This window comes from Dendropsophus ebraccatus, chromosome 4, assembly GCF_027789765.1.
Source record: "Dendropsophus ebraccatus isolate aDenEbr1 chromosome 4, aDenEbr1.pat, whole genome shotgun sequence".
Lineage (NCBI taxonomy): Eukaryota > Metazoa > Chordata > Amphibia > Anura > Hylidae > Dendropsophus > Dendropsophus ebraccatus.
Window position 1 is genome coordinate 100,030,833 of NC_091457.1, and position 16,404 is coordinate 100,047,236.

Here is a 16,404-nt window from a genome sequence, read left to right on the forward strand (position 1 = left end):
AAAAGGCAGATTTAGGGCCCTATTACACGGCAAGATAATCTGCCGAATCAGGACAATTCGGCAAGATTATCACTGTGTGTAATAAAGACAATGATCAGATGACGACAACGATCATCAGCTGATTGTGTCTTTTGGCACTGACCTAAAATCATCAGCCACCGGGCGCACATTGCTATATGTAATAGTGATGCGCAACCGACGGCTGAATGTATCTGTAAAAAAATAAATAAATAAAGCTCAAAACCATTGTGGTATTATTACCTCTGCCCAGTCACCAGTGTTCTCTTCTTCTCACTCCCCTCATCTGCCAGTTCAACTTCAGAGCTGGTCTCTGAAGTGACAGGCTGCTCAGCCAATCATTTCTTGGCATCCACCCCTTTCTTGGTAAGGGCAGATATCCAAGCCTTCAGAGAGAAGAAAATTTGCAATAAATTATGCATAGAAATATGTGAATCCAAAAAATCTTTGGATGGCATGGAGGCTCCTTGGAAATCCATTTGTAGACTGGTGTTGGTAAAGAAGTATCTCAAGAATGATAGGTGGAAACTAAATGATAGGTGGAACAGGGCTGTGGAGTAGGTAAGCCATAGCTCCAACTCCAACTCTGATTCCTGATTGTATCAGGGATCAACTCCGACACCATCTCCTTCATAAATTGCCAGTCAGACGCCAGGGGAGTTATATAAGACACTGGTGTAAAGTAGATCTGAAGGGTCAGCCATAGTGATATAGAGGGGGTTGCCTTAGTGATCTTAAGGCGTCAGCCATAGGCCCAGATTTATCAGCTCTCTGTCAGCATCCACGCTCCTGAATCATTGCAGCCCCACAGGAACTACCCACTCAGCCAGTCAGTGACTGCAGCTCTGTCCTGTCTCACTCATTGATTGGCTAAGCAGGCCTTTCTGATTAGGGCCATGATATCACAGGTTCGGGAGCCCGCCAAGGACCATGAGCCGTGACACTGAACTACGGGGGCAGGTAAATAGGATTTTTTTTATTATGACCCCACCACCCCCTGTTCTGCCTTTCTCCAGCTCCAGCAGACATAGCACACACACACAGCCTGCTGCAGCCATTGCACACATTCACACAGCCTGCTGCAGTCATAGCAAACACACACAGCCTGCTGCAGCCATGGCGCACACACACACACACACACATCTTGCTGCAGCCATAGCACACACTCGCAGCCTGCTGCAGCCATTGCACACAATCACACAGCCTGCTGCAGTCATAGCAAACACGTACGTACACAGCCTGCTGCAGCCATGGCGCACACACACACACACACATCTTGCTGCAGCCATAGCACACACACGCAGCCTGCTGCAGCCATTGCACACATTCACACAGCCTGCTGCAGTCATAGCACACACACACACAGCCTGCTGCAGCCATGGCGCACACACACACACACACACACACACATCATGCTGCAGCCATAGCACACACACACAGCCTGCTGCAGTCATAACACACACACACAGCCTGCTGCAGCCATAGCGCACATACAAAGCCGGCTGCAGCCATTGCACACACAGCCTGCTGCAGCCATAGCGCACACGCACACACACACACACCCTGCTGCAGCCATAGTACACACACTTATACACAGCCTGCGGCAGCCATAGCGCGCACACACACACACACACACACACACACACACACACAACCTGCTTCAACAATCGCACACACACACACACACACAGCCTGCTGCAGACATAGCTTATGCATGCATACAAACAGCCTGCCTGCTGCAGCCATAGCACACACACACACACAGCCTGTTGCAGCCATAGCACACACACACAGCCTGCTGTAGCCATAGCACACACACACAGCCTGCTGCAGCCATAGCACACACAGCCTGCTGCAGCCACAGCGCACACACACAGCCTGCTGCAGCCATAGTACACACACTTATACACAGCCTGCGGCAGCCATAGCGCACACACGCACACACAACCTGCTTCAACAATAGCACACACACACACACACACAGCCTGCTGCAGACATAGCTTATGCATGCATACAAACAGCCTGCCTGCTGCAGCCATAGCGCACACACACACACACACACACACACACACACACACACACACAGCCTGTTGCAGCCATAGCACACAGACCCACAGACTGCTGTAGCCATAGCACACACACACACACAGCCTGCTGCAGCCATAGCACACACACAGCCTGCTGCAGCCACAGCGCACATACACAGCCTGCTGCAGCCATTGCACACGCGGCCTGCTGCAGCCATAGTGCACACACTCATACACAGCCTGCAGCAGCTATAGCCCACGCACGCAACCTGCTTCAACAATAGCACACACACACACAGCCTGCCTGCTGTAGCCATGACACACGCACACACATCTTGCTGCAGCCATAGCACACATTCACACAGCCTGCTGCAGTCATAGCACACACACACAAACACACAGCCTGCTGCAGCCATAGCGCACATACACAGCCGGCTGCAACCATTGCACACACAGCCTGCTGCAGCCATAGCGCACACGCACACACACACAGCCTGCTGCAGCCATAGTACACACACTTATACACAGCCTACGGCAGCCATAGCACACACACACACACACAACCTGCTTCCACAATAGCACACACACACACACACACCCTGCTGCAGCCATGGCACACACACACATCCTGCTGCAGCCATAGCACACACACAGCCTGCTGCAGCCATTGCACACATTCACACAGCCTGCTGCAGTCATAGCAAACACACACACACAGCCTGCTGCAGCCATGGCACACACACACACACACACACACACACACATCTTGCCATAGCACACACACACACAGCCTGCTGCAGCCATTGCACACACTCACACAGCCTGCGGCAGTCATAACACACACACACGCACATACACAGCCGGCTGCAGCCATTGCACACACAGCCTGCTGCAGCCATAGCACGCACACACACACACACACACACACAGCCTGCTGCAGCCATAGTACACACACTTATACACTGCCCGCGGCAGCCATAGCTCACACACACATAACCTGCTTCAACAATAGCACACACACACACACACACAGCCTGCTGCAGCCATGGCACACACACACATCCTGCAGCAGCCATTGCACACATTCACACAGCCTACTACAGTCATAGCAAACACATACACACACAGCCTGCTACAGCCATGGCGCGCACACACAACGCACACACACACATCTTGCTGCAGCCATAGCACACACACACAGCCTGCTTCAGCCATTACACACATTCACACAGCCTGCTGCAGTCATAACACACACACAGCCTGCTGCAGCCATAGCGCACATACACAGCCGGCTGCAGCCATTGCACACACAGCCTGCTGCAGCCATAGCGCACACACACACAGCCTGCTGCAGCCATAGTACACACACACACACACACACACAACCTGCTTCAACAATAGCACACACACACACACAGCCTGTTGCAGCCATGGCACACACACACACACACACATCCTGCTGCAGCCATAGCACACACACACACACACACACAGCCTGTTGCAGCCATTGCACACATTCCCACAGCCTGCTGCAGCCATGGCGCGCGCACACACACACACACACACACACACACACACACACACACATCCTGCTGTAGCCATAGCACACACACAGCCTGCTGCAGCCATGGCGCGCGCACACACACACACTAACATCCTGCTGCAGCCATAGCACGCACACACACACACACACACAGCTTGCTGCAGCCATGGCGCGCGCACACACACACACACACACAAACATCCTGCTGCAGCCATAGCACGCACACACACACAGCTTGCTGCAGCCATAGCACACTAAAGAAAAACACACAATCTTCTCTAAGTGATAAATCACCATATTGACTGCAGTAGTTAACTGCTACACTACTAAAGGCCTCTTCTCTTCCTTTTTCTTTATAATACACAGGATATCTTCATATTACACTGCTGCTCATATAGAATCATTCAGCATCATTTATCTAACTCCAGCCAAAACTAACTCTGACTCAACAGCCCTGCTCTAAAATGCCTTTTTCAAACCTTTTTTTTTATTATTCAGAAAAAGCTTTATTCAGAATTCAAAAAATACAAATGCAAAGAACATCATGCGGTGCAGTACATAGACCAATGCATATCGAAGTGGGTAGTAACAATGAATGATAATATAGAAAGAAAAAGGCAGAAGCTGTTCTTAAACATAGGGAAACATCATGTATAGGTTTGAGGTAATAATACACAATAACAATCAATGTAACAATAGAGGCAATGTAACAATGTACAATAGAAGCGATAATTGTTAGCTCTGAGTTTCGATCACATTTTAGCTGTCAGGTCTAGAAGTGTATAGATGAAAGAGGCTACCTGGCATGCAGAAAGGAAAATGTACAGCAAACCAGGCTCCGTGGAGCATAGAGAAGTGTAGAGCTGACAAGTCAGGGGGATGGGGTCAGAATGTGAGTGATATAATCATCTGACTTCATCATCCATTTGTACTTATCTAGAGAACTGAGATGAATGTAGCCAGGGAGACCATACAGTGTCATTTTTATCTGGGATACCCCAAAGTATATGCGTTTTTGATAGGGTAACGGACTGTCAATTCACATAACCCAATAGGACACATGTCTTTCAAGCTTAAAGGGGTGGTGTCATGAAGAAAACTAGGTCTATAGTAATGTATTATGTTAAAACATATTTCAAATGTACAAGCATTTCCTAAAATGTATTGTTTGAGAGACTAACTACTCGCCCATGTGCTGCTTTCTCTCCTAATCTGTTGCCTTTGTTAAAGGGGTACACCAGTGATTTTTTTTCCCCCAACTCAACTGGTGTCAGAAAGTTTTATAGATGTGTTACTTCCATTTAAAAATCAAGGCAATTAGGCAGGGACAGTGGGTGGTTTCAGATCAGGGCCCACTGTCTGGTTGTGTGTGTCCCATTCTGACACAACCAAAGGTATTGTGGGAAAGTGTCTGCACTTTCCCCTTTAATTTTTACAGTAATTTTACCCATTCTGCGCAAAATAGTCTTTTCCAGAAAGAAGAAACTGCCTCTATCGGGTGAGGTAGTAGACTTGCTTATAAACCCCCTCTTCAGATTGTCATTAAAGAGATTATCCAGGCTTACAAAATCATGGCTGTTTTTTCAAGAAACAGCATCCTGTCTTGGAGTTTGGGTGTGGTTTTGCAGCAAAATCCCAATTACCTAAATCCCATAGAAAACCTATGGGATCAGTGGAGTCGCTGTGTGCAGAGGCTCGTAACTCTGTACATCAGGACCTCAATGACCTGAGGGCCGTCCTTCAGGAGGAGTGGGATGCCATGCCTCAGCAGACATAAAGGCGACTTATGAACAGCGCAATACATCGCTGTCCAGCTGTAATTGATGCTCAAGGCCACATGACAAGTTATTCTGACAGTGACATTTTTTCATGATATAATGTCACTTTGGCATGCAGTTTTTCCATACATTTCACAAGCCAAATATATATATTATATATGCATACTTATAATAGGTGTAGTGGCTGTTGTGGGGTGTATATGTGTTACAATATTTCATGGGTATAATGGTAGTTATATATGATAGAATTTGGTGGGTGTAGTGGCAGTGTGTGTGTGTGTGTATAAATATATATATATATCTGTTTGATGGGTGTAGTGGCTATTTTAGATGTATGTGTTGATATATGATGTAGTGTAGAAACTGGGGTATTATATTAAATATAATATAATGTGTGTAGTAGATTTTTTGGGGTGTATAGTAGCAGTTCTGTGTATTTCATGTTGGGGCCTCACTATAGTGGGCTCAGTTTCTTGAAGAACATTGCTAAGCAGGGATCCAGTTGTGCACATCAGATGTAGGGGGGAGGGGGGTGCTCAGTATCTCACCCAATCACCCAGCGTCTGTCTCTGCAGTAAAAGGAGGGAGGGGGTAATGAGGCAGAGGAAAGGGTGGGTTTATAAAGCTGGAGATACTGCACAGCTGAGCTGCCTCTGTCTGTCCTTGTCTCTGCCACTGCACATCCAGCTGAGTCTGCTTTACCTGCTTCACAGAGATGCCAGAGTGCTGGGATGGGGTGAGTACGGGGCGGGGACAGGCGCTCCATTTATTGTCTGCTGGATGCTTCATGTTGGGGCTTCACTAGTTCCTCAAGGTCACACATAGATGCCAATGTCACAGCTGCAGAGTAGAGATCTGAGAAGATGAGTGGTGGGCAGTGTCCTTATTATGCTAATCAGTCATGTCCTGGCATTGGGGTGAAGCTCTTCAGGCTGCCTATATGAGAATGTGAGAGGGTGTGTGGTGTTGCCCAGACTGATCGAGGTGAGGGGTGCTACTATTCAAAAGGACATGTGCAGCCGCCATACATAAAGCCAAGATGCTACAGGGTCGGAGGACAGATGTGTGATCTGTTTGTCTGCATCAGTTCTGTTATAGTGGTAGACCGAACTACGTTTATTATAAGGGACAGATGGTGTGTGGGAGGGCTGTGCATTGTATATTACAGGAGGAGATTTGTACTGTGTATTGTAGAGGGAGGACTGTGTGCTGTACATTGTAGAGGGAGGACTGTGTACTGTATATTGTAGAGGGAGGACTGTGTACTGTATATTGTAGAGGGAGGACTGTATATTGTAGAGGGAGGACTGTACATTATAGAGGGAGGACTGTGCACTGTACATTATAGAGGGAGGACTGTGTACTGTATATTGTAGAGGGAGGACTGTGTACTGTATATTGTAGAGGGAGGACTGTGTACTGTATATTGTAGAGGGAGGACTGTGTACTGTATATTGTAGAGGGAGGACTGTGTACTGTATATTATAGAAGGAGGAACTGTGTACTCTATATTATAGAAGGACTGTGTACTGTATATTATAGAAGGAGGAACTGTGTCCTGTATATTATGGAAGGAGGAACTGTGTACTCTATATTATAGAGGGAGGACTGTGTCCTGTATATTATAGAAGGAGGAACTGTGTACTGTATATTATAGAGGGAGGACTGTGTACTGTATATTATAGAGGGAGGACTGTGTACTGTATATTATAGAAGAAGGACTGTGTACTGTATATTATAGAGGGAGGACTGTGTACTGTATATTATAGAAGGAGGACTGTGTACTGTATATTATAGAAGGAGGACTGTGTACTGTATTATAGAGGGAGGACTGTGTACTGTATATTATAGAAGGAGGACTGTGTACTGTATATTATAGAGGGAGGACTGTATATTATAGAGGGAGGACTGTGTACTTTATATTGTAGAGGGAGGACTGTGTGTACTGTATATTGTAGAGGGAGGACTGTGTGTACTGTATATTGTAGAGGGAGGACTGTGTGTACTGTATATTGTAGAGGGAGGACTGTGTGTACTGTATATTGTAGAGGGAGGACTGTGCAGTTTATATTAGAGAGGATTGAGTATAATATAGGGAGGTTTCTACAGTGTATTTTGTAGAAGACGCAATTTATTTTGTACATTATAAAGAAAGATTGTGTGGTGCACACTATAGAGGAAGAATATTTATAGTATAGATGGAGGGCTATACAAATGTCTGCTGAAATGTTCATGTTCTTTGTCCCATTTTTCTGTTTTGTTGTATTACATCCTAGAATTAAAATTAATTTTAACATTATATTTGACAAAATAGTCCAAATTGTTACAGTGAAATAAAGAAATACCTTGTTTAAAATATAAAGCATTGTGAGTGGATATGTATTCACCCCTTTCCTGTAAAACCCCTATATTAGATGTGTTACTGGAGAAACCACAAAATGAGTTGAATGAAGTTCCACGTGTGCTAAGTGTCTGTTACTTAAAGGGGTTATCCAGGCTTAGAAAAACATGTCTGCTCTCTTCCAGAAACAGCACCTCTCCTGTCCCCAGTTTGGGTGTGGTTTTTGAAGCTCAGTTCCATTAAAGTGAATGGAGCCGAATTTTAATATTACACAAAACCTGAGGACAGGAGTGGTGCTGTTTTTTTGTTTTTTAAATACAGATTTTTTTTCTAATCCACTTTTTAGTTTCTAATTGTATTTATTTATTAAATTTTTTAATTTTTTGTTCCATCTTGCCTGAGCTGTTTTTTAATAGAGATATGTTTCACAGCAAACCCCATGGACATAGGCAGCAATAGTTTGGAGTTTGAATTCATCATCTATCACTGATGTGCTGGAGGAATTGTAGGCTCTCTCCTTCACACAGTCTGGAGTAAACTGGTCCACTTCTGGAAAGAGGTGTGGCGCCTAATCTCTACCTTTACAGACTACCTCGTGCCTTTTACTCCAGTGTTCTTCCTCCTCCACATCTGTGACATCCCCCTTACAACTTATCGCCACTCAGTGCTCCGTCACCATGTCAACCCCGCAAGAGCTTGCGTACCTGCCCTTTGGCTCTACCGTAACACCCCCACCCCACACACACACACACACACTTCTATGTGGTTGCGCAGGTTGGAAGATATTAAACATATGGAGGATCTCATGGCCCGTTCTGACCGCTTCTTCTGGACATGGTACTATTATGATCAGTTTACAGTTTTCTGAGTTCAAAAACCTTTTAGCTCAATAGCTCGATATTGGTGTTCTTCTTCCTCCCCCCTCCTTCCCTTTTCACTGCTCTTCTGCTTCGTTTCCTTTCCTTTTCCTCTTCCGTGTGGGCCTTGGCATTTCTGGTTTATTGCACCTTATGAAATTACCTCAAAAGAAAAATATCCAGCAGCACAGGTATACAAAGATGAGACTTAGTGAGCATTAATTATGCAGTAGGTGCACGCCTCAGCTTACCGGACCAGGGTAAGTGACCATACCCAAGACAAAATATGCAGGAGACAGCACCTCAAAAAAAGTGAGAAGTTAAAAAAAAAAAAAAAAAAAAAAAAAAAAGCATTGGTGTGAATAAACTCCTCACTTTTTTTGAGGCGCTGTCTTCTGCATATTATGAAATTACCTGTTACTGGTTGTTTTTGTTGTTGTGTCTATCGCATGTCAGATTGCTAATGGCTTTTCTGCCCACATCCTATCCAGCGCTTGATTGTGTTAGATTTCAAAAACTTTAATAAAATTGAGAATTTACAAAAAATAAAGTAGTGTAAATTCAAATAAAATATAACCACCAATATGTACCAAGATCATCAAACAAGTGGAAAAAAAACAATAATCACAATAAGATCATGTGGTAAGTGTATCTAATCAAATATATAATATGCAAAGAAGGGGTCCGAGGAACCTCAGTTACGAGTCTCAAAACACAGGAATAGCCAGATATCCCTCTCTCTAGAGAAGGAAGCCTGTTGCCACGGGGACCCCTTCTTTGCATATTCAAATTTTGTAGGGGGCAATCAGTACTCCATTTAATTTTTTTTTTTTTTCTGCTGGATCTCCCTAAGCTCAGTGATTGGTGTGTTTTGTTTGTGTATATAAAAAACATAATTTGTTTTGGGACTGCTCTTGTAATCTAAATCCACTCGTACACCAAAGCAAATTTTCCCATAAGAAATCGCTGATATGCAGACAATTGGTTCCATGCCCCAAAGTTATTTTTTATTCTGAATAACATGTAGAACAGAACAGCTGAATATGTCATATTATAAGTTACTGTTCAGTATAGCAATCAGCATGTGGTGTATAATGCATAAACCTGAAAAAAAATCAGCAATTTGTAGATACAGAATAGAGATGCCGGTCCCCATAATGCAGTAGTGTACTACAACAGGCTAGAATAGAGAAGCAGGGCTGCTGCCAGAGGTCTGTGTGGTCACATGACAGCAATGGGGAAGGGGTGTGTGTGTTCAGCCTGGACCAATCAGGAAGTGAGAATCTCAGAGCTGTGCAGGAGGACAAAGACAGAAACTTTATATACAGCAGTTTGAATTGCTGAGTGTAAGTGCAGGGACATTATAGCAGCAGTGTGTATAGCTGAATGTGAGTGCAGGCACATAGCAGCAGTGTGTATAGCTGAGTGTGAGTGCAAGCACATTATGGCAGGAATGGAGACGATGGAAAACTCAAGGGCTGTCAGAGTCTGCATGGAGCAAGGAATGAGCAGGGAATAGGAATGAGCAGGGAGACTTCCTGGGTCAGAGTACAGTGCTCTAGATCACCCTGTACAGCCCCCCACCCCCCCCCCCCCCCCCCACACACACACACACTCCCACCTGGTACAGGGAGCTCTTAAACCAAAGCAATGCTCTTAAACCAAGTTACAATTTTGAAAAACTGTGAGCTCCTCTTGCAAAACGCTCTTAAACATATATATATATATATATATATATATATATATATATATATATATATATATATATATATATATATATTATACATACATAATACCTACAGACAGCATGGCTAACACCCATATAGAACATGCCAACAGTAGAACGCAAGTGTGCATGTGCCATACTACTACATCACGGGCGAAATCCTCAGCCAGATGGCGCTTTTGTGCAGGCCCTATGGAAGTCGCTGACGCCATATTGATAAAAGGAAAAAGGATCCACAAAGTGTTATTGGGCAGATGATCTAAAAAGGAACATGTCTGATGATAAAGGGATTAATTCTGGTTCTGGTATGTCCCTTTGGTCCGCTCCTAGTCTGGTACCTTTGTTTCCTGTATAGGCCGCTTACTCTGTATTATATATAGTATACACACCCACCGGTCCTTCTCCCACTACTGGAGTAACATACAACCCTCGCAGATATGTATAAAACTACTTTACTAACAACATAAAGATGACAAGGACATTATACATTATATACAAATACAATACATTACATAGAGAACACAACCACACACAGCTGCCTCCTTTCCTACCCCCCTGGATACCAAGCACCATGTGACCAATGCTGTGTATGTATATACAGTATAACATATATCCAGATCCTACACCGTATCCTGGATCTATACTTACTAACAAAGCCACATCCAGCAGCCGACCACTAGTACATGTACATATAGAAACTCATGCATAAACAGCATATATATCTATAGCAACACACACTTATACCTAGAATATCTATATGTACACGTATACAGTCTACTGTGATGCTATTATACTTATATTGCTATATACACACACAGAAGGCCCACATATCCTAAGTGCTTGTTCGTCCAGGGCCGCAGGAAAGAGAGAGAGACCTAGAGTATTACATGGTTTATATCCCCTAGGAATTGTCCCCACCCATCTATGGACTCCACCCTAAGACCACTCATATACCTTACAGTGGGGGCATGAAGAATGGTGACCAACTAGTTAAATTAGATTCTTCCTGGACTCTGGGCCTTTGAAATGCTAATGTCCAAATGGCCTTTGGACACACTGAGAGCTCAGTGACTGCCTGCTATCAGTATATACTATATACCTGGCACAGGTATATAGTATATGTGGTCACAGCTCCTGTAACATATCCCCCTGTTGTCGGTATACCGACACACTATGTAGGAGGCCTAGACACCTATCTACTGATCTTCTGTGTGTGGTGGGGCTTACATTTAACATAAGCTACATACAAAAACAAATAGAAAAATAATAAAAACACGAAAACGAGATTGTCCTTCAGAAGAGGCGTATTGGGCTCAGTCCATATGCAAACACAGAATAAACAAGTTCATTTATTCATCTCGGGTCAGTCTTTGGGCATGGATGGTTCTGGTTATCTCTTTGTCTTGGAAGGGATATCCTCTGGTGCCTTCACGATGTATCTGGGCAGATGATCGGTCAGTTTCTTTGGTTAAGGCTTTCTTTATTTGCTCTGTGCATCTGTTTGCCTGAAATATCAAAAGAACACTACGCTCCTAGGCGGAGTGCGAGGTTAACACATCTCCTCTCTGCGTACAGTTCATTGTCCTCCCAGGTAATATGCCAGTTATGTTAGTCCATCAGGAGATTTGATGGTCTCCAACTGTGGACAGTATCTGTACATTAGCAGTATAGCATACCACTCTGTAACACATGGTACCCCCAGTGTATACGGTATAAACCGAGGCTGGGGACTTCCACCCTCTTGTAGCTCCCTCATGGACCGGCTGCCCCAAAGATCCGTGTCCGACCGGACGGTCGTTGTTCCTTCAAAGCGCCTGCGGTTCACTGTGGTATTACCCACTCCCTCGCAGAATCCTCAATAGGGAGAGCTATGCCCCACGGCCTATTGGTTGCGCCACGGACTTTATAGGTTTGCGCCATAACTGCACCGTATGTGCCCATGGGTCACTGCTACCCATTGTGGGATCAGACATGTCAGTTTGACCTGACCAGCTGCCTACACATTAGTGCTCACACATAGAGAGTACACTCAGTAGGCAGCCAAACTCCATCTGATCCACCCCTCTACCCGTATTAGATTACTAGGGTGCCATAAACTAGGAACAGTGGCATAACACAATTGGGAGAGTATTAGAGCTTTGACAATTAACAGGCTATACAGATGCACAAAAAGAACACTATCTTTATTTGATGTGCAGGAACTAAACAAGCGTCATGCTGATCAACAGTATAGGGGTCAGTCTTGGCCGCCTATGAGGCCTGCAGCAAGTTAGCTGGCTCACAGACACTGACCCACCAATATTATTGCAAGCCCCTTCATTGAAACACAGGAGTATCTTGAACCATCCAATATTACAAGGATACAATGATTTTAGAACCATCACATTACCTCAATGTATTGTTTACTACTAACAAGCCCAATAGCCATTGTCTTCACATATGCAGATTGCCAGTGATAAAACAAGAGTCACCATGTCTGGGTGACTGGCCTGGCCCCTGTGGGGCAACACTTGTGAATTGCACCACTACATCTAGCCAGGACATGGGTCATAAATACCTGAGCATATGTTTTATAGACCAGCCTTATCTGAAGAACATAACAAATGGACTGTACACAACAAAGAGTCCTAAAACAGTAATTCCAATCCGATCCCTCCCTCCTTCTTGGTGACTATCTCCTCTCACCACACATGGAGGATTCATGTTTACCACACAATAATCACACTTTCTGGCCATTATAAGAGGTATCCCTGACATTTAATCTTAGGGCCAGATCTTTAGGGATCCCCACTCAAAAATCTGCTATAACAGATCCCCATTGGGGGTATCTGTTGTACCAGTGTCCATGTCTGGTGTTATTTCATGCATTGCCTGCGCATTCACAAGGGAAATATGTCTCATTGTCTGTCTTTGGAATTGCTTGTAAGGTTGTGAGACCGCCCGCCTTACAGACTTGTAAACCCTTTGTGGACAGACCCGTTTTATATAGCCATATTGCAGACAATGGAAGCAACGAACATTCCCCCATTTCCGCAGCTGGGGTACATTGGGATGCCCAGGTATATGGCTATGAGCTCTACCCTTTGCCGCATGGCCATCTTGCAATTTGCGGGCGACTGCTACCTCTTTACTCATAGGAATGGACTCACCACTATTTAGCAGATCCTTTCTAAACTCCTCAATGACCATGGCTGCTTCAATGAGTGATGGCTCTTTCATTGCATTTACACGTATTGCAGCATGAAGATATGGAAACTTCTCCACAAACATGCGGATCATGCCTTGTGGGCTTCCTACATTATGATCCTTTGTCACCCTCCTATACATAGCTTCAAACCTCCCACACAGAGACAAGGGCTCATCATGGATGGTCGGCCTGAAGTTACTTAGGATATCTGGGGTGACATCTGAATGCCCTGTTGCCAGTCTTATGAGGATGGAAAGTCTGTCTTCCTCATCATAAAACTGCCCATTTCTAGGGTCACTTCTCCCTATGGTCTCATATCTTTGATGAAGATGTGTAGGTAACCATAGTCTGAACAGTTCCATGCAATGTTCAGGAGGGACAGAAAATTTTGCACAGTGTCCCTCAAAAATATCACAGGAAGTGAACGGATTTATCTTTGGATCATATTGAGGAATCCGTTTACATATCTTCATGAGGAATTGTATCTTCTCCATATTATGGAAAGAATACAATTCTGCTGCTTTACTCTGATGCATTTGGAAGTTGGAAGTGGTCTCTAAATTCTCCAAACCACTTCCTAATTCACCGTCTGCATCACCAGCCGTAGCTGCCGCACCATCACAACCAGTCCCGTTTGGGTCAGGCCTTGTGGAGGTACGACCTGAAGGGATCACAGGCATAGACTCATTCATCCCCCTGTTTGCACTCAAAACACAAATTTGTTTTGAGGGCAAGTCAGTGTGTGATGAATCTTCTATGGTCTTCTGCATATTACATATTTTCTCATCCCTTTTTGCTATCTCGCTTTTTAAGTTAGCAATTGTTGCATCAGTAGATGCCAATCTTTCCTTATAGCCAGTAATGTCCATATACAACTGTATAAACACCTTATCCACATCTGTATAGTATCTTTCCTTATCGGCCATGTGAGCCTGTAGCACGCTGATCTGGCTATCTTTCTCTACAATTTGCTCCTTACTTTCTTTCAGTTCTGTCTCTAAATCACAAACCCGTTTATCCTGTTCCTTACAACACTTACAATGTACCGTCTCAGAGACATTAGTGTCTGCCATCTCCATCTTACACAGGGCATCCTCATAGATGCACACCAGCTTAGCCAGCATGTGTAACCGCTTAGAGGACTGGTTCATCACACTGCGCTTAGCAATATGGAGTTTATCATAGGAATGAGCCTGCTCTAACAGGGATTCCCATAAACTCTTAGCAGATCCACAAGTGCTCAACATTACAGGGTTAAACGTACTACATTTACTTAACTTATCAAAAGTTACACATCCTGCCTTGTCACTCATTGTTATCCCTGCGATCTGTGCTACTCCTATACAGTAAGTGGTGAAGCCTTTGATCCTTTCCCCAACCAGCAGGATATTACTGAAGGACAATACAAAGTGTACAACAATACAGCCAGAAAACAAAGCAACCACCAGTATCCTAGGAGCCTCACTACATAGGTTCTCTGTTATTAATGACACTCACACTAGGCCTCAGATGGAACTGTGCTACCTGTCCGAACCTCACCAGTCTACAAACCTAGGCTCACAGTATAACAACAATTTCAGCACTATAACCTAATAGAGATTCATTAAAACAGTTGGGCCGGGCTCGCCATTGATAAAGGGATTAATTCTGGTTCTGGTATGTCCCTTTGGTCTGCTCCTAGTCTGGTACCTTTGTTTCCTGTATAGGCCGCTTACTCTGTATTATATATAGTATACACACCCACCGGTCCTTCTCCCACTACTGGAGTAACATACAACCCTCGCAGATATGTATAAAACTACTTTACTAACAACATAAAGATGACAAGGACATTATACATTATATACAAATACAATACATTACATAGAGAACACAACCACACACAGCTGCCTCCTTTCCTACCCCCCTGGATACCAAGCACCATGTGACCAATGCTGTGTATGTATATACAGTATAACATATATCCAGATCCTACACCGTATCCTGGATCTATACTTACTAACAAAGCCACATCCAGCAGCCGACCACTAGTACATGTACATATAGAAACTCATGCATAAACAGCATATATATCTATAGCAACACACACTTATACCTAGAATATCTATATGTACACGTATACAGTCTACTGTGATGCTATTATACTTATATTGCTATATACACACACAGAAGGCCCACATATCCTAAGTGCTTGTTCGTCCAGGGCCGCAGGAAAGAGAGAGAGACCTAGAGTATTACATGGTTTATATCCCCTAGGAATTGTCCCCACCCATCTATGGACTCCACCCTAAGACCACTCATATACCTTACAGTGGGGGCATGAAGAATGGTGACCAACTAGTTAAATTAGATTCTTCCTGGACTCTGGGCCTTTGAAATGCTAATGTCCAAATGGCCTTTGGACACACTGAGAGCTCAGTGACTGCCTGCTATCAGTATATACTATATACCTGGCACAGGTATATAGTATATGTGGTCACAGCTCCTGTAACATCTGACAATAAGGAAAAATATGCAGGAGAATAATGAAATTGGGCTATATTAGCCAAGCATACAATGTTGTTACATCCTGTCACAGATATTATATAAAAAGAGGTGCGTTCTATACATAGGGATATATGGGGAGTCACACATCGCCATCTAGTGGCGAAAGTCAATAACTGACCACACTTGTACCAAATACATTAAACATTGCCAACTAGTGGCTACAGCAGGCAGCATCTCGGGTCACGAGTGGAAAGGATGTTAATACCCAAACCACTTCTGTTGGACTACATAGAGGCCAAGCTTATACACCCCATAACACTGCCCATGGTTAACCAGTGGGTATACAGCATATCTGGGGAGTCTCTACCACACCACCTCGTTCGTCCATATGTGACTCCTTAAAGCGATGCAACAAAGGTCAGTAATACTAAGTAAACGCA

General features: G+C 44.3%; 1 protein-coding gene across 7 annotated transcripts in view; it reads left to right on the forward strand.

Moving 5' to 3' along the window:
* Positions 1-16,404, forward strand: part of NDRG4 (NDRG family member 4) — a 66,780-nt gene that overhangs the window by 27,595 nt on the left and 22,781 nt on the right. Inside the window, exon 1 of one of the 7 annotated variants that reach the window (XM_069966408.1) lies at positions 6,026-6,102. The exons of the other annotated variants lie outside the window; for them this stretch is intronic. Within the exon in view, the coding sequence (XP_069822509.1) occupies positions 6,082-6,102 (21 nt within the window). The 5' untranslated portion in view covers positions 6,026-6,081. Of the gene's footprint in view, positions 1-6,025; positions 6,103-16,404 lie in introns of those variants that run through there. 7 annotated transcript variants of the gene reach the window in all.